Source organism: Rhineura floridana, chromosome 10 (genome assembly GCF_030035675.1).
Source record: "Rhineura floridana isolate rRhiFlo1 chromosome 10, rRhiFlo1.hap2, whole genome shotgun sequence".
Classification (NCBI taxonomy): Eukaryota; Metazoa; Chordata; class Lepidosauria; order Squamata; family Rhineuridae; genus Rhineura; species Rhineura floridana.
In genome coordinates this window covers 19,932,583-19,957,314 of record NC_084489.1, presented here as the reverse complement: position 1 = coordinate 19,957,314, position 24,732 = coordinate 19,932,583, and the positions used below count along the sequence as shown (strand labels likewise).

The 24,732-nt window shown below is 45.6% G+C and overlaps 1 protein-coding gene across 8 annotated transcripts in view; it reads right to left on the bottom strand.

Annotated features, from left to right (window-relative positions):
• Positions 1–24,732, bottom strand: part of ULK4 (unc-51 like kinase 4) — a 447,010-nt gene that overhangs the window by 126,328 nt on the left and 295,950 nt on the right. For all 8 annotated transcript variants that reach the window (XM_061587596.1, XM_061587594.1, XM_061587592.1 and 5 more), the window contains exons 33-34: positions 6,563–6,729; positions 2,392–2,490 (exon numbers count right to left, since the gene is read on the bottom strand). In XM_061587596.1, coding sequence (XP_061443580.1) covers positions 2,392–2,490; positions 6,563–6,729 — 266 coding nt within the window. The remainder of the gene's footprint in view (positions 1–2,391; positions 2,491–6,562; positions 6,730–24,732) is intronic.

The following is a 24,732-nucleotide window of genomic DNA, read 5'->3' as shown; positions in this document are numbered from 1 at the left end:
ACAGCCCCATGAAGTCCCAAGCCGGAACGCTAGAGGCAGCCTCAGCATGGACATTGAAATCACTATCAGGACTATCGTTCTGGGCTCCTCCAATACCACAGCTGAGACGGCCTCCACCAGCTTGGTCAGAGAAGCTGCCAGGTAGCAGGATGCATGCTACACCAACAGCAACCCTACTTTACTGTCTCCATGGCCTGACACCAGGTGCAGGCCCTCAAAGCCAGTTCCAAGGCAGAGTGGTTTCCTGTGACAGAGATAGAAATTCTGTGGACTACAGCAACCTCTCTTCACCACCACCCCAATCACTGCAGCCTGTGCTGGTGTCCAGGTGGGCAAAACTGGGTCAGATCAACTCCTCCCAGCTCACCCACTCAGGTCTAGGCAATACACACAAAATCGGCACCCTCATCCATGATCAAATCATGGATGAGTGTGGTCTTATTGTGTACCAATCTGCTGTTAAACAACAGCACACACAGGCCAGTGGGTACAGTAGATGAGCAACCAGGAACCTGTCCATGCAAGGAGTGAGAGCGAGGAACAAGGCGTAGACAGCCTTGCCCTCATCTGCTATGGTACTGCAAACTACTTGCAAGGAAGGTGTATGATTACTTGAGCTGAAGCAGCAGTTTTTACACAGATGGAGTTGCTAATGCATCTAATAGCCAGAGGGAAGTCTATTTCAGCACATTAATGAGGCTATACACAAAGAGAGTTTATTATAATAGATGACTGTTACATCAGAAATCTGGTAACAGATAACAGATTATAACAGATGGGCTGTTGCAAATTATGAGTAAGATCATTAGGTAAATATTAGGCAAAATGGAAAAGCAAATTTTCATCAGTATTAAAAAATTTGCTAATTGTTATTTCATCTCACTGTTTGGAAAATACATAGGGTTGCATCATACATTAGTCATACTCAGAGTGGGTTCACTGAAAATAATTTCAGTGGACTACTCTGAACAGAACCTAGGTGGTTACAATCCATAAAGTTTGAAAGATCTTTATTATTTCTTGGCTTTCAAAGACATTCCTCCTTTTTCAAAAAAAGCTTTATTAATGCCATCTCAAGAAATCTTTCTGAAATTATGCAATATACTGTTACAAACACACATCAGAGACCTGCAGCCAAAGATTCTCTGATTATGCCTCAACATTTATTTGGAAAACACTCACTGTTCAAATTTCACCCTTCATTTTGTGTTTCCAAATTGTTTGTGTCTGCATACAGAACAGCAGCATTCATTAACTATCTGTCATTATTCAGACTGGATTTCTGGACTTAGTAAATACCGGTGTGTGTATTTTAGTCTTGTGGTAGCTTTCAGTTATTCTGCATTTTTTTCCTGTTCCCTGCAGCTCATGTACTTTATCAAGTTTGCACACTGAAATATTTTGCAAACTTGTTGATCCCAATCCAAACAGAGGGTAGGGAAATCCACCCCATTACTAGCTGCAACCATTACCTAAGTAGCCTCCAAACTACTGTTAGTGGCCAACATAGCTGCTATGACTCTTACTCCATATGCCTACTCTAATCCAGCTATAATTGTTGGCATTTACTTTGTAGGACCCCCCCCATTTTGATTTGTTTTATGGTTGAGGATGTGAATTGGAATCCACATCTCTATCTGGATTGCAATGCTCTATTAGATAGACTTTTTGATTCATGTGGGACTGTACATCTCCTTTCCATTCAGGACTGGTGTAAACCTGCAGTCATGCCCTTCATCACATACTAAGTTAGAATAACAGTTACAAATTGCACTTTGTCAGTATGAATGATTACACCTGCACACAAAGGGTTGTATTCATTTAAGTCCTACTCAGAGTAAGCCCACTGAAATTAATGAACCATTAGTGATGTCCATTAACTTTAATGGGTCTATTCTGAGTAGCACTTAGTTGAATACCACCCAAAGTTTTGTAATAACCCATATCCATGTCCCTAGGATTAACCATGGTTAAATGGGAGAGGGGGAATCACTTGTAAAAGGAGGTATAGAGAGCAATAAATCCATAAACCTTTGTGAAGGATCAAACTAGTGTTACCCCTGTATTGATCCTGAGAATGAAAGGCACAAACTTAGGTGAAGGTATGAGTTGGGACAACAAGGGCACTCCTATTGGTTAGAGCCAAGAGAATGGGAGCAAATGGATGATACTGGAAATGAAGAAGGCATACCTAAGGAACAATTGAAGTAGGTAACTTAATCTTGTTCCTCACTATTTGTGTGTGTTTTAAAAAATGGAAATATATTTTGTTGGATTTTTTTCCTGACATCTTGTAATCAGCCCTGAATCTTTCACACAGCTAGGGAGAAAATATCTAAATAAACAATCATTCATCCTAGTCATTCTAATTATAAATAACAAAGGTCTTACCAATTGAATAAGCAAGCTAATTAGATCTGTCAGGGGTTTGTTGATAAGCAGAAGGTCTTCAGCAGTTTGAGTGTCCCCTCCTGTGCCAGATTTTTGTGCCTTCATGAGAAAAAAGTATTATAAACAACAATATTAGGAAGTAAGCACTGAGACGATCACTACCCCAGTCATTTCAGGATCAAGACTTTATTCCGTTGCAAAGTATTTATTTTTAAAATAATTTTGTTTTAATTTCATTAGCTTGTCCATAAGAGAGTCAAGTTAATCAAGGTCATCATCTAACAAATCAGAGTTGTTTGAGTATATATCAAAAGCCCACTCCACAGTAACTTGGAGCAGGGTTTTCAGTGTGGCATGCTGTTCTGTGAAATACCATTTCTGTTGATATGACAGGCGTCCACTATTTGTACTTTCTGAAAACTGCTGAAGATATTTTTGTTTCAACAAGATTTTCCAATTGGATGAAAAAGTCTCTGGCTTAGGTGTTCATTTTGTATTGTTTTTAAACCTGTTGTTGTTTGTCTCTGCACTGTTATTTTTAGCTATTTTTACAGTATGTTTGTGAATTGCCTTCAGACATGTGTAAAAGGAGATCCATAAATTATGTTTATATTATGATTATTCTGGTGCATTCATACCCCAACTGCATCTTTAATGAATAGCAACTTAAGATCAGAGTACGTTGGAGGCACTTTGTCTTGCTCAGATTAGACAGCCTGATCTATTTATCTACTCTCATTCAAAACCAGCATTTGGACACACCATAGTCATTATCTATGAATGCACAATTTAAAAGAAGTATATGAAATAACACCTTTATTGAAAATAAAGCACCTTGATTTATATAATATTCAAATGCCAGGATGACAAATGGGATATTTTCAACAATTTTTTTCCAAAATGTTGAATGTTTAAATTACATTTTATAATAGACGCATAATCTTAAGTATGTAAAAGTCCAGAGGTATACTTAGCACCTCCTTAAGACACATGCAAAATATATTTTAATTATTTTTAAAATTAATTTTATTTTTTTATTTATTTGACAAGATTTGTATATCACTTGATCTACAAAAATCTCTTAAGTAGTTTACATAACACAATTTAAAATATTCATTAAAATACTGATAAAAACTAATGTTAAAAACAAATTGTCATAACAATTATCAAAATATCAATAAAATCAGCAGTTCTAAAACAATTACACATAATAAAATTTCATGTCTGGGTAGGTTTGCCTATACAAAAATGTTTTTAGCAGGGGCCCGAAAACAATACAAAGAAGGCACCTGCTAATACTAATGGGCAGGGAGTTCCAGAGACTAGATGCTGCCACACTGAAGGATTGATTCCTTGTAAAAGCAGAATGGACATTATGTGGCACTTGTAAAAGTGCCACTTCCACAGACATATGGAACACATATAGGATAAGACAATCCTCAAGGAAACTGCTCCCAACCTGTTGAGGGTTTTAAATAGTAACAGTAGCACCTTGACATTGGGCCAGTAACAAATTGGCAGCCAATGCAGATCTCTGAACAGGGGGGAAATATGCTGATGGAGTCTCACTCCTGTCAGCAATAGTGCTGCAGCATTCTACACTGATTGTAGTTTCTGGACCAAGTGCAAGGAAAGTCCCACATAGAGGGCATTGCAGTAATCCTATCTTCAAGTTACCAGTGCCCAGAGTACAGTGGACAAGCTATCTCAGTCCAGGAACAGCCATACCTGTCTTACCAACAGAAGCAGGTAAAAGGCTCTCCTATCCACTGAGGCCACCTGTGCCACAAGTGAAAAAGATGGGTTCCAGGAGCATCTCCAAACTACATTCCTTCAGAGGAAGAGCAACCCTGTCCCGAACAGGTAACCGACATATCTCCCGGTCATAGGAACCACTTGCTCACAGCGCTGCAGTCTTGCTGGGATTCAAGCTCAGCTTACTGGCCCTCATCTAGCCTCCACTGTGTACAGGCCCACAAGGCCTGATTCAGATATTATGGACAAAAAGAGCTGAGTGTCATCAGCATGCTGATGGCACCTTGTCCCAAATTCCCTAATGATCACTCCCAATGGCTTCATATAGGTGTTATATAGCATTGGGGATAAGGAGGCCAAAAAGCATTCTCCCAATGCTACTCTCTGGACCTGGCCACATAGGTAGGATTAGAACCAATGTAAGACAATTCCTATCCCATGACCAGGAGAATACTGTGGTCAGTGATATTGAAGGCTGCAGAGAGATTGAGAAGCAGGAGCCTGGTCATGCTTCCCTGGTCCCACTCCTGGCAAAAAAAAATCCATCACTTTTTCTGCCTGTTGTAGCAACCGTAATGCCTGTGCGTTGTGTTAGATGCTATATAATCTTAATTGTATTTTGTATTGCTTCTTTTGTTTCTCGTATTGTATTTTATAGTATTACAATTTGAGTTCCATAGAATTCAAATTGTAATACAATAAAATGCAATACAAGAAATAAAAGAAGAAATAAAATTCAATTAAAAATCAATATAAATATTTAATGTAGACAAGCCATGGACCACCTGAATGAAGCTTGCAAATCACTGGTGGTCCATGGATCATAGTTTGGCTGTGGCCCTCTAGAGCAGTCAACAGGTTCTTTCACTGTTGCCCTTGGAAATGCTCCCCTGACCCTTCAGGCCTTAAGGGGAGAGAGAAAGAACTGAGAAGTTAAAATCTACCTTAACGCAAAAACAGTGCTCCAAAACAAAACTAAGGTACAGACGTAAAATGCATTATTATAAAATAATATCAAAAATTTAATATATATAAACAATCAATATAAAATCATAAGTGTTCTCATATAGTATTAAAAAATGGCCAAAGAATATGTAAACAGATCAGTGCCCAAACACAATAAGATACAGAATAATCAAGGAAATATCAGTGTAGAAATCAAGGGCAACTTGTAAACAGTGGCCAATGTGCATAACCATAGAATGCACAATGTATACCATAGCCAGACACGTTTCGATAGTTAGTCTTCTTCAGTGGCTTTCATGATGAGTATACATTTTGTATATTATATTCTAAGATATGAACTGGTACGTGGGCTGTTTATTAACTCAATTCTTCATTTCCTTCTATCAATCAGTTGTAAAGAATATATTGAGAATTTTGCCATCATTGTGAAGCCCTGACCACCACCACCACCCCATGACCACAAGGGGAAAACAGGAGGAAGGGAATAAAAAATTAACAAGACACATATGTAAACACACACAGGGAAAATGAAGGAGTAATGTACTAAGGTTAAAAAATACACCCCAAAATACACCCAATACAAAAATTGTAATACCACCAACGAGGGAGAAGAGGAAGCACAGTAAAACAAAACACCAGCTCTCAAAACACATGATAGAAAAGGCACAAGACCAAGGAAAGCCAATTACTCGAGAGAGAACAAGAGGACCCAATCGTCAGCAACCACAGGCAGGGTCGGTTTTGTGAGAGGGATGACTCCTCTCCCTCTCACAGGAGGAATCATCCCTATGCAGAATGTCATCCATTATCCTCAGGTAAATACTCTCAATAATCACCGACTGTATACATTTCCCCAATAAGGCAACTAAATATTTCACATCATATATTAATATAAATATTTTCAAATATTTTCAAACTTTTTTGTATATTACATATATCTTATAATTGCTCCTCTCTTAACATTCTATTAATTTAATCTAAAACAGGATTTTTTCATATTATTCTAAAAACCTACTGAAATAATTCATTTTACAAACTCCTCCTTGTGTTTCTCTATTTTTTAATCCAATAGTAAGTTTTGCTGACTTGATGATTACCCATTCTCAATCTATTATTTTGGCTGCTTCTTTCTTCTAATCCTGTGCCGCTATTAATATTTTAGCTGCCATCAAGAAGTAGTCAATTAGTTTCTTGTCTGTCTCTGACACATACAGGGTACTACTTAAGCCATAAAAGCGTAAGGTTTAACTTTAAGGTAAACTTCAGGTTTAAGTTTTTAACTTGAATGTAATTCATGTAATTAATGAACCGCTATTGGTGAAAACTTTGTAGACATTCACTTGTTACACCAATCTATTTAATTTCATTTGAATATGTAGTGGGGAATCCAACAAGACCAACAGAAAATCTGCACAACGATTCTCATTCTATCAGAAAATAGATTTGATACCTGTAGTGTCAGGCGGACAATATTAGCAGTGTATATCAGCATGTGATGCAAAGTATCCAGCAAGGAGAGGAGCAACACATTTGTTGTCTTGGTGTTTCTTTTATCATCTGCATTCAAGCACAGAGTTGCAGTTTCTATTAGGAGATTACAGATGTGATGGACCAGACCTAAACAGACAAGCAGATAGAATAAATATACACACTATTTGAAAAGAAAATTGGTACACAGAAGAAAAATGAAATAATTTAATTTAAACAATGAATTAAGTAATTTCATTTAAACAACTACATTTATCATACCCCCTCCCTTTATACAGCTCATATTTTAAATGATTAATCAGGTTTTTAAGCTATTATAAAATAAATTATTTTAAGTTGGCATTGGTCCATATAAGATCAATCACAGAATCAGGGCTTCAGTACTGTCCTCAAACACACTTTAATAGGCAAGTAGCTGATTTTTTAAAGTGGTTATTGTTTCCTTTAGGCAATCAAAGTCTAATTCACTTCCAAGTCAGCAATTACTAAGCACAAATATGTTCAGTGACACTGCTTCTACCAAAGAGCCAAACAGAAAACATGCTGGCCAAATCTGTTCCCAGTTCTTTTGCATTTGGCTCAGAAGAATGACAATGAAAGTCAAAAGCAGAATAAACAATATTTGTCAAGGCCATATGCAGTAATACAGCAATGGCATAAAACAATGCAAGATATTATCATAAAAACCTGAATGAAAGGGAGATACTACTAGGCAGAAGACTGGTCTGTGGAAGCCAAGCAAGCAGGAAGTACGGAGCAATGCAAGGAGTTAGGCTGAGTGAGAAAAATCAAACTGGAGAGCAAATGGGAATCAGAGATAAGCAGGGTTAGGACAAATAGGTATAAGAGCATAATGTTGTATTTAAGGGGAAAGGGGGAAACAAGGCGACTAGTTTCAGAGTGACAACTGAGAGTGGATTCTAGTCGGGAGGTCATTCACACTGGGTGGGTGGGTGAGGCAGTAGGGCATCATATCAGTCTGTGCAATTGTGATTGTAAAATAAAACAAGAGCTGATGTGTGATGTGTATAACCCTATTATTTGTTAAACATGAACTACTAGCTTTCAATGGTCCAGTAACAAATGCTATTCAATGTATTCTCAGCTAATGAACTGATAGTAAAATAAAAATTAATATATAATATGTTGGCATATGATATTTGCAGTTCCCCCCCCTTTAAGTTCCTGATTCTGAAGAATTAAAAGGGAAGCACGAGGAGATTTAGCAAAGGATTATATAAGTCTCCCCTCCTCCTTTAAGTCTCTGTGACTGGGGAGTTAACGGGGGAGGGAGGGAGACTCGCCAAACTGTTTTCCAAGTCTCCCTGTGTTTCCCTTTTAATTCTCTGTGAATGGGGACTTAAAGGGGAAGGGGTGACTTAGAAGAGGCTTCTCCATGTCTCCTCCTCCCCTTTTAAGTCCCTGATTGCAGAGAATTAAAAGGTAAGCACAGAGAGCTTTGGCAAAGGCTTCTGCAAGTCTCTCCTCCTTTAACTTCCTGATCACAGAGACTTAAGAGAAGTGCAAGGGATTTTGACAGGTGGGTGTCCCTGCCTGCCTGTCAATCGTGCAATATCATAATGATGTCATGTGATTGACAGGTGGGTGGTCTCATCCACCTGTCAAATTGGGTGCACAAGGCAGATCCTGATAAAGATCTGGCCCATGCAGCCAAACATGTCCCCCACTCCGCTTTCTTTTCCCAAAAACATCAGTGTACAAGAGCCTTCTTGGGATTTCACCAGGATTGTTTCAACCAGGTGTAGTCAGCTCCCTTCCCTGTCTCCTATACCTTGTACCCTTGCCTCCTCTCTGTTTATTATATTTTCCCGTTTAGTTAAGGAGCTAAAGGAGACACAAAACACAGGCTTGTGTTCTCCCTTTAAGCCACATCTCTTTTTTACTGTACAGCAAGTACCTAAATTGCTTGCTCTGGAAACTAATGTGTGGGGCTCAAAAGAACCTAAAAAAACTTCCCTACCTTTGGCTCTCCCTCACGGTCTTTCCCTTCTTGGAAACAAAAACAATCCATAATTTATTGCCACAGAGACGATGGTCACTACCCAAGCACCCAAGAAAATGCTTCTACATTTTTCACCTTATCTGGAATAGGTAGACATCTTTGCTCCTATCTCTTTCTTTTCCTACGTTTCTACATTCCCTGGTTATCTTTCTGAGTCTCTGCCACAACTCATCATATGCTCACAGGCACATGTTATCAAATTCTTCCAGGCTACACAGCAAGTGGATTGGACTGTGAAAGACCAACCCAAATTGACAAATTTGTAGGGCAGTACAATATCTCAGAAAGGAGGTCAGGTCTCCTGCTCCCCTGGTGCATGCACTATAGCTGCCCAATTTCATTGCTTTTAAAAATTTGATAGAAATATCTGTTGGCTATAGGTAATAATAATAATAATAATAATAATAATAATAATAATATTTAATTTGTTTGTCGCCTATCTGGCAATTAGCCACTCTAGGCGACGTACATTAAAATGAGATAAAATACAAAAATTTCAAATGCAATCACATAATAACAACAAATAAAATATTGGACAGTCATCGATACATATAAAAACAGTTATATTAGCAGCATACGATAGATGACAAAATCATGGAGATTTACCCGTCCCAAGGACCTCATAGGCCTGTTGGAATAGCCACGTCTTCACGGCCTTGCGGAATACGTCTAGGGAAGGGGCATGCCGAAGATCACATGGGAGGGAGTTCCAGAGAGTGGGGGCCACCACAGAAAAGGCTCTCTCCCTAGTACCCACCAACCTAACTGTTTTGGTTGGCGGGATCGAGAGAAGGCCTTGTGTGGCTGATCTAGTTGGGAGGCATAGTTGGTGGTGGTGGAGGCGCTCTTTCAGGTAAGCAGGGCCGAAACCGTTTAGGGTTTTAAAGGTTAATACCAACACCTTGAATCGGGCCCGGAAGACAACCGGCAGCCAGTGTACATCAAGTAATACTGGCGTGATGTGGTCCCGGCGGCGGCTGTTGGTAAGTAAGCGCGCCGCTGCATTCTGTATAAGTTGTAATTTCCGGGTCGTTTTCAAGGGTAACCCCATGTAAAGCGCATTACAGTAGTCTAATCGAGAGGTGACCAGGGCATGTACCACGAGCGGGAGCTGTTGAACAGGGAGGTAGGGTTGCAGCTTACGTATAAGATGTAATTGATACCAAGCTGCCCGGCTCACAGCCGAAATCTGAGCCTCCATGGACAGCCTGGAATCAAGAACAACTCCGAGGCTGCGGACCTGGTCCTGTAGGGGCAACTTCACCCCATCAAACACCAGGTCAACATCTCCTAACCCTCCCTTGTCTCCCACAAGTAGTACCTCGGTCTTATCAGGGTTCAACTTCAACCTGTTCCTGCCCATCCATCCACTCACAGATTCCAGGCACTTGGACTTGGACTCCACAGCCCTCTCCGGTGAAGATTTAAATGAGAGATAGAGCTGAGTGTCATCCGCATATTGGTGACACTGCAGCCCAAATCTCCTGATGATCTCTCCCAACGGCTTTACATAGATGTTAAATAGCATGGGAGAGAGGATAGAGCCCTGTGGCACACCACAATTGAGAGGCCAAGGGTCTGAAACCTCTTCACCCAATGCTACCTGTTGGCGCCTATCAGAGAGAAAGGAGTGGAACCACTGTAAGACCGTGCCTCCCAATCCCAAACTCTCCAGGCGATCTAAAAGGATACCGTGGTCTACGGTATCAAAAGCCGCTGAGAGATCCAGGAGGACAATATAATAATAATAATAATATTTAATTTGTTTGTCGCCTATCTGGCAATTAGCCACTCTAGGCGACGTACATTAAAATGAGATAAAATACAAAATTTCAAATGCAATCACATAATAACAATAAATAAAATATTGGACAGTCATCGATACATATAAAAACAGTTATATTAGCAGCATACGATAGATGACAAAATCATGGAGATTTACCCGTCCCAAGGACCTCATAGGCCTGTTGGAATAGCCACGTCTTCACGGCCTTGCGGAATACGTCTAGGGAAGGGGCATGCCGAAGATCACATGGGAGGGAGTTCCAGAGAGTGGGGGCCACCACAGAAAAGGCTCTCTCCCTAGTACCCACCAACCTAACTGTTTTGGTTGGCGGGATTGAGAGAAGGCCTTGTGTGGCTGATCTAGTTGGGCGGCATAGTTGGTGGCGGTGGAGGCGCTTTCAGGTAAGCAGGGCCAAAACCGTTTAGGGTTTTAAAGGTTAATACCAACACCTTGAATCAGGCCCGGAAGACAACCGGCAGCCAGTGTACATCAAGTAATACTGGCGTGATGTGGTCCCGGCGGCGGCTGTTGGTAAGTAAGCGCGCCGCTGCATTCTGTATAAATTGTAATTTCCAGGTCGTTTTCAAGGGTAACCCCATGTAAAGCGCATTACAGTAGTCTAATCGAGAGGTGACCAGGGCATGTACCACGAGCGGGAGCTGTTGAACAGGGAGGTAGGGTTGCAGCTTACGTATAAGATGTAATTGATACCAAGCTGCCCGGCTCACAGCCGAAATCTGAGCCTCCATGGACAGCCTGGAATCAAGAACAACTCCGAGACTGCGGACCTGTAGGGCAACTTCACCCCATCAAACACCAGGTCAACATCTCCTAACCCTCCCTTGTCTCCCACAAGTAGTACCTCGGTCTTATCAGGGTTCAACTTCAACCTGTTCCTGCCCATCCATCCACTCACGGATTCCAGGCACTTGGACATGGTCTCCACAGCCCTCTCCGGTGAAGATTTAAATGAGAGATAGAGCTGAGTGTCATCCGCATATTGGTGACACTGCAGCCCAAATCTCCTGATGATCTCTCCCAACAGCTTTACACAGATGTTATATAGCATGGGAGAGAGGATAGAGCCCTGTGGCACACCACAATTGAGAGGCCAAGGGTCTGAAACCTCCTCACCCAATGCTACCTGTTGGCGCCTATCAGAGAGAAAGGAGTGGAACCACTGTAAGACCGTGCCTCCCAATCCCAAACTCTCCAGGCGATCTAAAAGGATACCGTGGTCTACGGTATCAAAAGCCGCTGAGAGATCCAGGAGGACAAGGAAGGTGAATTGTCCCCTATCCAATGCCCTCCTCATATCATCAACCAGAGCGACCAAGGCTGTTTCAGTTCCATGTCCAGTCCTGAAACCCGATTAGTATGGATCAAGATAATCCATTTCATCCAAGTGTGTCTGCAACTGATTTGCCACCACTCTCTCAATGACCTTGCCCAAGAATGGTAAGTTTGAAATTGGGCGGAAGTTGTTTAAGATCTGGGGATCCAAGGAGAACTTCTTTAAGATGGGTTTTATAATAGCCTCCTTGAAGGCTAGTGTCATAACACCCTCTTGCAAGGATGCATTAACCATTTCCTTGATCCCCTCACCCAATTTCTCTTTACAGCTCATAAGGAGCCATGATGGGCAAGGGTCATTTAGACAAGAGGTAGGCTTTACAGATGAGAGCACCTTGTCCACATCCTCAGAAGAAAGAGGCCGAAATCGATCCCATTTGACCGGTTTGCAACTGGTCAACTCTAGTTTACTCACTGTATCCACGGCGTACAGAATCGAGCTCCTCAGGTGCTCGATTTTATCAGCAAAGTGCTTTGCCAATTTGTCACAGGAGGCCTTAGACTGTTCCAAGGGTTCCTGAGCAACTGGACCGACCAGGCTTCGGACCACTTGGAACAACCTCCTGGGACAGCACTCTGCTGACGCAATAGAGGCAGCAAAGAATTCCCTCTTTGCTGCCCTTACAGCCACCTGGTAGGCAGCTATTGCTGCTCTAACCTGTGTTCGGGCATCTTCGGAGCGTGACTTCCGCCACCGGTGCTCTAGTCGTCTCACCTCCTGTCTCAAAGTACGCAACCGTGGTGTGTACCATGGTGCTACTTGAGTTCTGTTCAGGGGGAGAGGACGTTTCGGAGCCACTCGGTCCAAGGCCCCGGCGATCCTCTCATTCCACTCCATCACCAGGGCTTCGACCGAGCGACCTTCAGCAGGTTCCAATTCCCCAAGCGCCGTCAGGAAACCATCTGGATCCATCATGCGCCTGGGGCAGACCATTCTAATAGGACCTTTACCCCTGCAGAGGGCGTGCGGCATTGAGAGATCCGTCTTTACCAGATAGTGGTCTGACCATGACACAGGGGTAAAAGAATTAGCCCCCAACTTCAGCACACTACCCTCCCCCCCGGGACAAATACAAGGTCAAGAGTATGACCGGCTACATGGGTGGGCTCAGTATTAATAAGGCGCAGTTCCCAGGAAGTCATGGTTTCCAGGAAATCCCGAGGAGCTCCCATGAGAGTGGTCTCAGCGTGTATGTTAAAGTCACCCAGAACTAACAGTTCCGGGGACAACATTCGCACATCCGAGATCACCTCGAGCACCTCGGCCAGGGAGTCTGCCGTGCAGCGGGGCGGGCGGTACACGAGCAGGATCCCTAAACTGCCCTTAGAGCCCAACCTCCAGTACATACAATCAACGAAGCTAGTCCCACGAAGGGGAGGTCTGGCAAAGAGCAGCGACTCTCGGTAAATAACTGCCACTCCCCCTCCCCGCCTTCCGACCCTCGGCTGCTGTGCGTAACGGAAACCTGGTGGGCACATAGCCTCAAGAATAGGAGCTGAGGCTTCATCCAACCAGGTCTCCGTAATACATGCCAGGTCTGCACATTCATCCAAGATCAAGTCATGAATGATAGATGTTTTTTGTACTACAGACCTGGCATTACACATCAGCAGTCGAAGGTCAGTAGGAATCCTGCGTCCCCCAGCTTCCTTCTGGTTCTGGACAGACCTGGAACAAGGGATGGATATTATGTATCTATCCCTTGTTTCTCTCCGTTGACATTGTCTGCCCCCAGCACCATTCCAGGGCCTGCCGCCCAATCTTGTTATACTTTGGCCCCCCACCTTTCCTTCTTCTTCCCTCCCTGATTTACACATGCCCCTATCTCCTCCGCAATCAACCAGCCCAGATGATAAAAGGTCAAAGGATGTTGTAAAAGATATTAAGGGATGGGTAATCAAGTCCAGTACACAGCCCTAAGGTTAGACAGGCCTTCCAATCATGAGACTGCATATATATAAACAATCATTCAATACATTCGTACCACAAACCAACCAGTCATACCACATTCACATTCACACCACCCACCACACACTAAACCACACACACAAGCGCACAACACAACCAACGTTAAAATTAATCCTCTTCCAACATACAACAGCACAACAATAGCAGTAGTAGGCAGCACCACGTCCACATGATCAGCACCGTGCCCGGGCACTCCACTGGTGACAGGACCAGCATGCAAACAGGCAAACAACAGGACGGTGGCGATGGCAAAACCACAGTGATGGCAGCCAAGCAGTAGCACAGTTCACAACGGTAGCCGTCTACATCCACACGCGAGCGACAGGCGACATCAGCGATGCACGGCCGAAGGACGATCCTCCAGATGACAACAGCGGCATCTGCACGTAACAGGCAGGAAGCAGCGAACGGCAGCAATACAAGGCCATGAGATGGCGTCCCAGCAGGACATTCTTGAATCGCAAGGATTTTTTTGCCTATTAGTGAATTTCTCTGCTTTTTAATCCGGGAGGTAAGAAATGGGATCCTGTGCAAGTTTGCTAAGAATGGATTGATCATTTGCATACTTACTGAGTTCAATGGGATTTACTTTCTTGCAATCATGCTTAGGATAGCTGAAACTGACCGTGGGGGTATGGGGACGAGGAAGAAGGCAGGGGGAAGGGCATAAGGGAGGAGGGGGAGATTGGGTGGGTGGGCATTGGGCAGAAGGAAAGCCCCTTGCCTTTCCAAAAGGAAAACGTTGTGAACAGTATCATTCTTTTTCAGGGTTTCACCCACCTTTTTATACTACAGCAGGCACATGTAGTTTCCCATCCAAATTTAAACCAAAGTTGTCCCTGGCCACATCCACACCAGACCTTTAGACAGTCGTGGATTCTCCCAAAGAATCCTGGGAAGTGTAGTTTGTGAAGGGTGCTGAGAGTTGCTAGGAGAGGCCCTATTCCCCACACAGAGCTACAATCCCAAGAAGAGGGGCTGACTTAAACCACTCTGGCCACTGGAGCTCTGTCAGGGGAATAGGAGTCTCCTAACAACTCTCAGCACCCTTTATAAACTACACTTCCCAGGATTCTTTGGGGGAAGCCATAACTGTTTAAAGTGAAATAAAAGTCTGGTGTGGGTGACTGATTAGGCAAGCCAAACAGCTATGAGTCTGGATGTTAGAACACTGACAGCTGGTTCTTACTGAGCATGCCCGATGCTATAATAGATTTCAGTGCCAAATTTCTTTCATTAATTAAAAATCAGCCAGGCATTTTTTTAGACTTTTACACTGCAGAAGATGAAGGTCAGAGTATGGGGCAAGATCAGTAAAAGGATTACAGGTACACTGTAAGCATGGCTGATTTTTAATTAATTTCAACAAATTATGAGACCACTGACAGAAAAAAGTCCAACAAGGGTCTGGATTTGTTTTCCTCTTGTTTTACACTTTGAACTCCTGATTCTCTCTGACTGTTTTGTGTATTGCCATGAAAAATTAGAGGGTTGTTAAGCAAATGTTTCTGAGTTCAGGACTCTAAGTTTTGTAAGGTTTTGTTTTGAAATGAGCTTATGGGAAGCCACAGAATGGCATGGGGGATATTTTCAATTTAACATTGCAGAATGCAAAAAATCCATATTGGCTGTAGTATACAGCCACTCTTGTGGCTGTATAATAAAACATGATTTATAGTGATATGTGTATACATCCATATAGGTGTGACATGTGAGATCAGGTATATGTGTAAACACTTTTTATAAAAAAATATACATTCCTTTTCTATAGTAACCTAAAAGTACCTTACAAAGCCTCAATTCCACAACCGAGTTAAATAATTATATCTCTTTATGGAGGAATACACAAAGAGGAGAGATGTATATAATCATTTTTCCACTTAAAGATATTCTTCTGTAGTTATTTATATTGGAAGGTCAATTTGCCTCAGTGTCACTCTGTTCCCTTGGTCTGTGGAGGAATGAGTCTAAGAAAGAACTATGCTGAACCCCTCTACAGTTCTCTCTTCCCTAGACTCTGATCCCCTCAGTTTAGCAAACCAAGAGTTAACTAGCTTACTGAACTTCCCATAAGCAGATAGTCCTGCAAACCTGTGACCTTCTAAAGAAAACATAACAAGCAAACAAAACAAAACATCTTCAGTTATGGACACAGCTGCCGTCAGTGTCTTCTGGCTGCTACAAGCATTAATTTTGGCTTGGCAGAGCCCACTACCGAATGCAAGGGCATTGCAAAATGAGTAACAAGAGGAAGAAGTGAGGGGGGGGAGTACAAAAATTAGTTTTCCAGCCAACAGGGAGTAGCTGAGACCTTAGAATCTTGAAAATGGTCCATTGGACTCACCTGAAGGGTGATTTTCACAGGTACGCCTGCCATCAGATTGGGCTTTACTGCCATCTAGCGTCCGAAGGCAAGAATGCACTCGAGTTAAAACCTGGGCCTCGGGCCCCTCCCACGCCAGTTTCATTCGCGACGAGTCCGAAGTGGCATATCTGAAAGGAACAGAGGCCGCAGGCCCAAACAGCAAGGAAAAACAGAGAAAAGGCATGGAAACATGGAGAGCATAGAGCACATAAGCTAAGTGTAGAGGTTTTAACTGAGGGAAACAGAGCAATGCATAACAACTTACAGCAAATCTACTATAGCGGAGGAACCAAGCAACCAGAGACCCCCACAAGGGAGGGACGTGATAGCAGGCATACCTGTGAAAAACACCCTTCAGGTGAGTCCAATGGACCATTTTCCACAGGTAGCCTGCCATCAGATTGGGATGTACCAAAGCAGCCCCCTAGTCGGGAGGGACTACACACAGTACACTATTCAGAAATGACATGCTGGAGGACACGTCTCCCAAAGGAGGCGTCAGCAGAAGCATATTGGTCGATCTTGTAATGCTTCACAAATGAGTTAGGGGTAGACCAAACCACAGCTCTACATATGTCTGCAAGGGGTGCATTGGTTACAAATGCAGCCGAAGTGGCCGCTGATCTGGTGGAATGGGCCGTGATGTCAGCTGGCATGGGAAGGCTAAGGGACTGAGAAGCCAAGGCAATGCAGGCCCGCAGCCAGCAGGACAATGTGGATTTGGAAACCTTTTTTCCTAAGGTCCTAGGGTGAAAGGATACGAAAAGAGATTCTGTCTGCCTAATGTCCTGGGTGCGAGAACATCCAGCGAATGCCAGGCCTTTTCCAGGGGATGTACCGGCTTCGGGCAGGACGACGGAAGCACAATGTCCTGGCTACAGTGGAATAAGGAGTTGGGGCAGAAGGATGGGTCTGGTCTCAAGACCACGGAATCCTTATGAAAAATGCAGAGATGACGGGCCGAAGACAAGGCGTGTAGTTTGGAGATCCGTCTCGCGGATGTAATGGCAACGAGGAACAAGACTTTGAAGGGTAACAGTCTGAGGGGCACTGAGGCAAGAGGTTCAAACGGAGGACGCTGTAAGGCATGCAGTACCTTCGAGAGGCTCCAGGAAGGAAAATAGTGGTGCACGGCTGGTGAAAGGCGGGCGGCTCCTCTTAAAAAACGTTTGATGAGTGGGTGAGCGCCCAAGGGGGCGGTCGATGAGGAGACAGATAAAATTGAAGAGATGGTGGAAGCGTGGCAACGCAGGGTGTTCGGCCGCAGTCCCCTAAGCAGGCCTCTGTATAAGAACTGGAAAACGTGCTGTACAGTGGCTTGAGAAGCTTGGAAGCCCTTACAGGTGCACCATTTTGAAAATGCGCGCCACGTACTCCGATAAATACGATTTGTCAACATTTGTCTCGATGCTAGAATAGTCTCCACTACTCCCTGGGGAAGTCCCGCAGCAGTCAGCTGCCACCGTTCAAAAGCCAGGCCGTCAGATTCAGCCAGGCCAGGGCCGGATGCCAAAGTGGTCCCTGAGCAAGAAGGTCCAGCCTGACAGGGAGGGTCCAGGGATCCGTGACTGACAGAGACAGAAGCTCCGAGTACCAAGGGTGGCTTGGCCAATACGGGGCTATCAGGAGAAGCCGATCCCCCTCATGCCAGAGCTTCATCAGTGTCTTGCCCAGTAAGGCATACAGAAGGCCGCCTGGCCAGGGTGCCATCAATGCATCCACTGCTTCCGCCGTCGGCTCCAGGTACCTCGAGAAGATGCAAGGCAGCTGGCAGTTGCGGCTTGACGCGAAGAGATCCACTGAGAGAGCGCCGAACTGGATCTGGAGCAGGTCGAACACTGCCGGATGAAGCTTCCACTCTCCCGGGTGTACATGCTGTCTGCTGAGCCAATCGGCGATGATGTTTAGCAGCCCGCTGAGATGTTCCGCCTGTATGGATAGTAGGTGTTTTTCGGCCCAGTCGAAGATTTGGGCCGCTTCTGCCTGAAGAGCTCTGGACCTGGTCCTCCCCTGCCTGTTGAGATGAGATTTTATGCAAACGTCGGTTCGTATCAGCACGTGCTGCAGGGAGAACAGTGGCTGGAAATGTCGAAGGGCAAGATGAACCGCCCTGAGCTCCAACCGGTTTATGTTGTGAGTGAGGTCTGCTGGGGACCACACTCCCTGGACAAAGCTGGCATTGCAGTGCGCTCCCCAGCCTGATAGGCTGGCATCTGCTGTGATGATGACCCTGACAGGCTCCCTGAAGGGCATACCCTTGGTAAGGTGTGCCGTTACTGTCCACCAGCGGAATGATGCCCGCAGAGAGGGTACCAGCAGAATCACACGGTGATTGGACTTGGCAATGTCCACCTGAAAGGGTAGGAGGGCCCATTGTAAAGGTCTCATGTGATGTCGGACCCACGGCACAATGTGAATGGTGGAGACCAGTGTCCCGAGCATCTGTGCCAGAAGCATGACATCTGCCCTTGAGCGGTGAGCCAGTGAGGTTGCCATGGCCGTGATGGAGGCGATACGGTCTGGCGACAGGAAGATCTTGGCTAGAGACGTGTCCAGTATGGCTCCCAGGTGCAGGAGGTGCTGGGTTGGCTGAAGATGACTCTTCCCGACATTGACCAGCCAGCCGTGAGAAGTGAGGGCATCCAGAGTGAACTGGAGCTGTCTTTCGGCCAGGTCCCGGGAGCACGCTCGGAGGAGAAGGTCGTCCAGGTAGGGGTAAATATGAACCCTCTGTAGGCGGAGGAAGGCTACCATGGTGGCCATCACCTTGGTGAAGACCCGAGGAGCCGATGTAAGGCCGAATGGCATGGTGCGGTACTGGAAGTGGTGTTGGCCGAGGGAAAATCTGAGGAAACGTCTGTGAGCCGGGCAGATTGGAATGTGTAAGTAGGCGTCCTTCAAGTCGATGGATGCTAGGAAGTTCCCTTGTTGCAGAGCTTCCACAATTGAGGCCAGGGACTCCATCTTGAAGCGGCGGTACTTGACAAAGCAGTTGACAAACTTGAGGTCTAAGAACGCCCTCCAAGAAGAGTCTCGCTTGGGGACTGCAAAGAGAACGGAGTAGACGCCTTGGAACCTTTCGCATGGTGGTACTGGCTCTACAGCGGCTATGCTGAGTAGATGACGTACAGCATGCTGCATAACTATCCTGCGTGACTTGGAGACTGGGGAGGGGCAGATTCTGTCCGGGGGGTTCCTCCAAAATTCTATATTGTAACCCTGGGTGAAGATGACCCTGACCCAGGAGACGTGAGTCAGGGCCAGCCAGGAATTTGCATAAAAGGACAGTCTGCCGCCTATGCGGATGGTGTCAGAACTGCCTACGCTGACGGGCTCCCCTACCATAAGAAGAGGAGGAGGCTTGCCTGCTTTGGTATTGGGATCTGACCTGGAAACGTTGTCTGGGCCAGGGTGCCCTGGAGGGGCGAAAGTCTGTGGACCTGGCGTCTCATCCCCGCCCACCAGGTCGCACCCCCTGAAAGGGCTGGAAGGAATGGTAGGGAGTAAATCACCGAAAAGGTCTGCGGTCATCCCTTCTGACTGTGGCCAAGGTAGGTTTGCGATTGTCCTTGGGGTCAACCAGGACCGCTTTCAGAGCATCGTCACCAAAAAGCATAGAGCCTGAGTATGGTGCCATGGACAGGTTAGTTCTGGCAGCAGTGTCGGCATCCCAATGTTGTAGCCATAGGGTTCGTCTAGTGACTATCTCAGCAGCAAGGGCCCGTGCTCCTTGGTGGGTCACGTCCAAAGTGGCATCAGCCACAAAGGCAGCAGCCTTATGCAATTTGAGTAGGCTTTCACGCAACTTGGCTGGGTCAGGATTAGGATCGTCCAACAGGTCATCGAGCCACAACATGGATGCGCGTGAGAAGATGGAGGCGGCAGCGGAGGCCCGGATGGAATGGGCAGATGCCTCGTGGTTTTTGCGAAGTACGAAGTCAAGCCGCCTCTCAGAGCGGTCTTTGAGCTGCGATTCTTCCTCTTTAGGAAAGAGGGATCGAGAAACGAGATCGGAGATTGGCTGGTCCACCCCAGGGACGTTCAGGAAAGACAAAAATTCCGGGGCCAATGGGTACAGCTTGTTGGCCAACGGGGAGAAGCGACGTGGGTGTAAGGGACGGGCCCATTCTTCCCTGGCCAGTTTGTTAATTGGATCTGGCACAGGGATAAAATGATCCACAGATCTGGGAGACTTCACAACTCTAGCACCCTTAACTGGGGGGGCGGAAGGTTGCGTTTGAGCAGGTTGAATGCCAAGGGTGTCCATTACCCTGCGTGAGAGTGGGGGATAATCAGCCGAGTCGAAGAGGCGATAGGAGAACTCCTCATCTAGATCAGATTCTCCACTCCACTCATCAGGATCAGCCTGCAGGAAAGGTAAGTATTCATGCATCTCTGGAGGGTCGCCGCCAAGTCTGCCCCTAGAAACATTGAATGGATTAGGAGAGGAGGGAGGGACATCATCATAGCAACCCGGTTGACGTGCAGAGGTGGACTGCTGTGAAACTCCAGGCTGGGGCGACAACTGTGCTTGGGGCTGAGGTTGAGCTTGGGAGAGACACCCCAGAACCTCTCGCAGCTGTAACAGAAATTCCGGAGTCAACTGTAGCCCTGAAGGAGGAGCAGAGGGCACAGAATGCTCTTGTGTAGGCAGAGAAGAATGCATTGGAGGAGTTGGAGGAGGCAGGGGAACCTCGGAACGTGGAGTCTGACTGGGGAAGCCTTCAAATTCATCCTCTGATGACCCAGAGGGGGACTGAAAGACAGTAGGTACTGTATCCTGTGCAGGCTTCTCTAAAGGCGGAGTTGAAACATAACGTGCCCTCTTGGAAGCGCCATGGTCAGATAAATGCTTAGTCTTGGCTAAGGCCTTAGAGTGTTTGTGCTTAGCAAGCTTGTGCTGAGGTAAGGCGATGCGCTGGTGACTTGGCCCCACGGATTGCGCCCCCTGCAGCTGCTGGTCTGCCATGGTGGAGTCTAGATACACACACACAATGGCGAAGGTGCGGTAACACTCATATGCTGTGAGGCGATGAGAGGTAGGCCGTGCAATGGAGCACCAGGTGCCAAGAGAAAAAGACTTGTTCATAATGGCACTGCAAAAAATGGGGGGGAGTGGGAACTGTCCCACGGGAGACTATCGCCCTGATCCGTCAGGGAGCCACAAAAAAAAAAAAAGGTTAGGCTGCAATATTGGCCACAAGCTAAGTACACGCACACAATGGGGAAGGTGCAAGACCGCTACAATACACTGCCAGGAAAGGATTGTCTTTGAAAAAATGCAGCGTGGGCCAAGGCTAAGTACACGCACACAATGGGGAAGGTGCGGTACCGCCAATGTGCACAAAGAGACTCAAGTATCACAGAAAAAATTGCGTGTAACAAATTTGGGTGCACTTAGATACAAACACACAATGGGGAAGGCGTGGTATCATAAAAACACAGCTTGCTCAAATGTAAAGCTCTCTGCTGTAGCGGGTGTTGAAACGTTATAAAAAACACTGGAGAGAAAAAAACGGCTGAAAAATGAAAAAACAAATAGTCAAGAAACAAAAAAGGCAAAGGACAAAAAGCAAATGGAAGACTAGGGACCTGACCTCCTAGAAAAAACCTCCTGCAAGGGTTAACTGGCCGCTGGAAGAAAACGCTGCCGGCTAGGGCCAAGTAAACAGCCTCCGCGAGGCTACACGCCGCCGGAGGAACCGCGGCGGCGAGGAGGAACAAAAACCACCGCTTAAAAGACCCAGAGGCCAGGAGAAGCAGCCCAGCCAGAGAAAAGAGCTGCTGGGTCCTGGTAAGAGGGCGAAAACACTGCCCAGGAGCCGGCGCGGGAGAGAGGCGAAGGAGGGAGCCACAGCCGTGAGCTACCCTGCGCCGAGCAAAACGGCCCCAGGGGGGGAACCGCAGCCGCAGATCCCCCAGAGAGGAGGGGAGCAGCCGCCGCTGCTAACGGGGACCGCAGCCGCGCATCCCCAAACAAAGGGGAAACAGCCGCGCTGTAACCAAGAAAAAATAAAAGGTAAAAAATAAGCAAAAAACTCCCGAAAGGGAAAAAACAAACACAAAAGTCCCACACACTCCCAAAACCAAAAAAGGGGAAGGGGGGGGATACAAAGGGACAGCAAATATCAGAAAAAATAGACACTTAGCTACGCTGTAGGAAATCCAAGTTCTTCGGACGAAGGCAAGAATGGAACTGGAGTGGGAGGGGCCCGAGGCCCAGGTTTTAACTAGAGTGCATTCTTGCCTTTGGACGCTAGATGGCAGTAAAGCCCAATCTGATGGCAGGCTACCTGTGGAAAATGATTCAATATATAGACCAATATAAACTGGGTGAGTCTAAAAAAAATCAAGCCATCTTTATTTCAGTGGCCTGTAATTGGAGCACTTATTGAAGTATTAATATGAGTTTACCCTGTGAGGGGTAGTAACATTACTAATCTAAAACTTACAATAGGAAATCCACTGTGATAGTGAGAATCAAATTAAAGTACCAGAGCAGGTGACAAGGATGCACTCCATCATGTACCTGACTCCTGGCAGTGCTGTGCTGCCACATAGTGGGATAGTGTGAGGGAAGGAAAGGACATCAGCAAGAACAGGACAGTTTGGGCACACTAGCACAGCCATTCTGGTGCCCCCATCAGTGTGTCAGAACCACCTTGACCTTGCCATCACCCTGCCCTACCCCATCACCATCCCAGTACATAGCAGTGATGAAGCTGCTGGGAGACCAGGTCTGCAGCAGTATCCCTCCCTGCCAGCCATTCCTGTTCCATTGCTCAAATTTAGAGATAGGGAATTGGATCTAGCTGGCAAGTTGGATTCTCATCTCTCCCACCCACTAAGGGCCGAGTTTGACAGGTGGGTGGGATTAAACACCTGTCAGTCACCTGACATCACAATGAAATCAGGTGACCCTGTCTTGCCCACGTGGTTTGAAATAAAGCCATATGGGCAAAGGTACAAATCACAAAACACCGCTGATTGCCAGAGCTTGCAAAGTGAATGCATAGTGCTCCTCAACGCCAGTCGATTGTCAGGGCTTGCAAAATCCTGTGCACAGTGCTTCAGTAGCCCCAACAATCAACTGATCATCAGAGTTTTTGCAGCCAGGTGCATGGTGCTGTGTAAACGCCCTTTCGGCTCAGTTGTTTCTTTATCTACTTGTAGGGCAGGTGGATGTGGCTTGGCTGCAATGGCCTGGCGGATTTAATTAGGCTTGAGGGCTGTAGGTTCTACACCGCTGCTGTAATTCCTCCTTACTCCACATATACTGTGTGCTTACTAGGAAACCTCATCAAGCTCAAAACAACAACAGGTCCTTCTCCCTGCATAGATTGTGCTGATAGCATAAGACAGTGGTTCCCAACCTGGGGGCCGGGACGCCCAGGAGGGCCGCGGAGTAATCCAGAGGGGGCCGTGAACGGTAAAGAAATGAATTATTTATTAATTTTTTTAAAAAGTCTTCACTCCCTCAACACTATCTGCTTTCCACTGGCGCTGCAGATGACACCTCCCCCTTGCTCCAAACGAGAGGGGAGGCCTTTTGCTGAAGCGCCAGAGTGTCTTTCAGGCGCACTAAAGGCAGGCATCTGCCTATAAAATACATGGCAGATGCCAAAGGAGGCTGAGGGTGGAGCTACCAGGAAGAAGAGGGGATTACTATCACTGATTCCTGTCTCCTTGCACTGCCGCTACTGGCAACGCCCTTACTTAGAATGAGAGGAGAGGGCTTTTGTGAAGCAAAAAGAAGCAAGGCTGCACAGAAAGGCTGCTTTCCCCCTTCCTTCCTGGCAGACAGCCTGCCTCCCTGGGGGGAGGGGGTCACAAAAAAAAATTCAGCTTATAAAGGGGGTCCCGTGCTCATAAAGGTTGGGAACCACTGGCATAAGACATCTCAGGACACTACACTGGCAGCTGAATCTAGTTCTCATATACTTGTAGCAATTCTGTGCAAATGTTTTCATTGCTCCAAAATTCATGGAGATTGGGCATAGCATGAGTAAACCAGGAGTGGGGGACTGATGATGATTTACCTCTCTACTACCCTAAGGCATTATACTGTAGGTCCTTCTATGCTAATGCAATCCACTACACTTTATTATTTGCTAATAATGATCCATTCAAAAGTGACAACAAAGAAGGATAACTTTGTCTACTCTCATATAAGAAAATGGCAGTAGGGAATCTCAGATTCAACATCATTCACAGTCAACAACTGTTATCTACCTATACATATAACATTTTTGTAAGTCCTCACACCATCACGAAGTGTGACAGCTGCATTCCATAGGGGTGGAGAGGGGAGGCACCGGGCATGAGGCAAGTGTGGCAAGCAAAAACCTGACATGGAGAAAATAATCCTTGACCAAAGATCAAATAAAGAAAAGCAAACAAAGTCAAGGTCTAATCAGACATGATATGATTCTAAAAATATATATATGGAAATGAATAGGGGGAAAAATAGTCTCAGCTAATAGCCGACAGAATACACAATAATGCCCAATTTCAAATGCACATGCACTTTTCTACACAGGGTGTGATTTGAATGGTTAGCTCTATAAACAAAAAATGGAAATTTTACCCACCGTGAATTTCTATTTGTAGATAGTGCTGGAGGACATTCCTCAGTA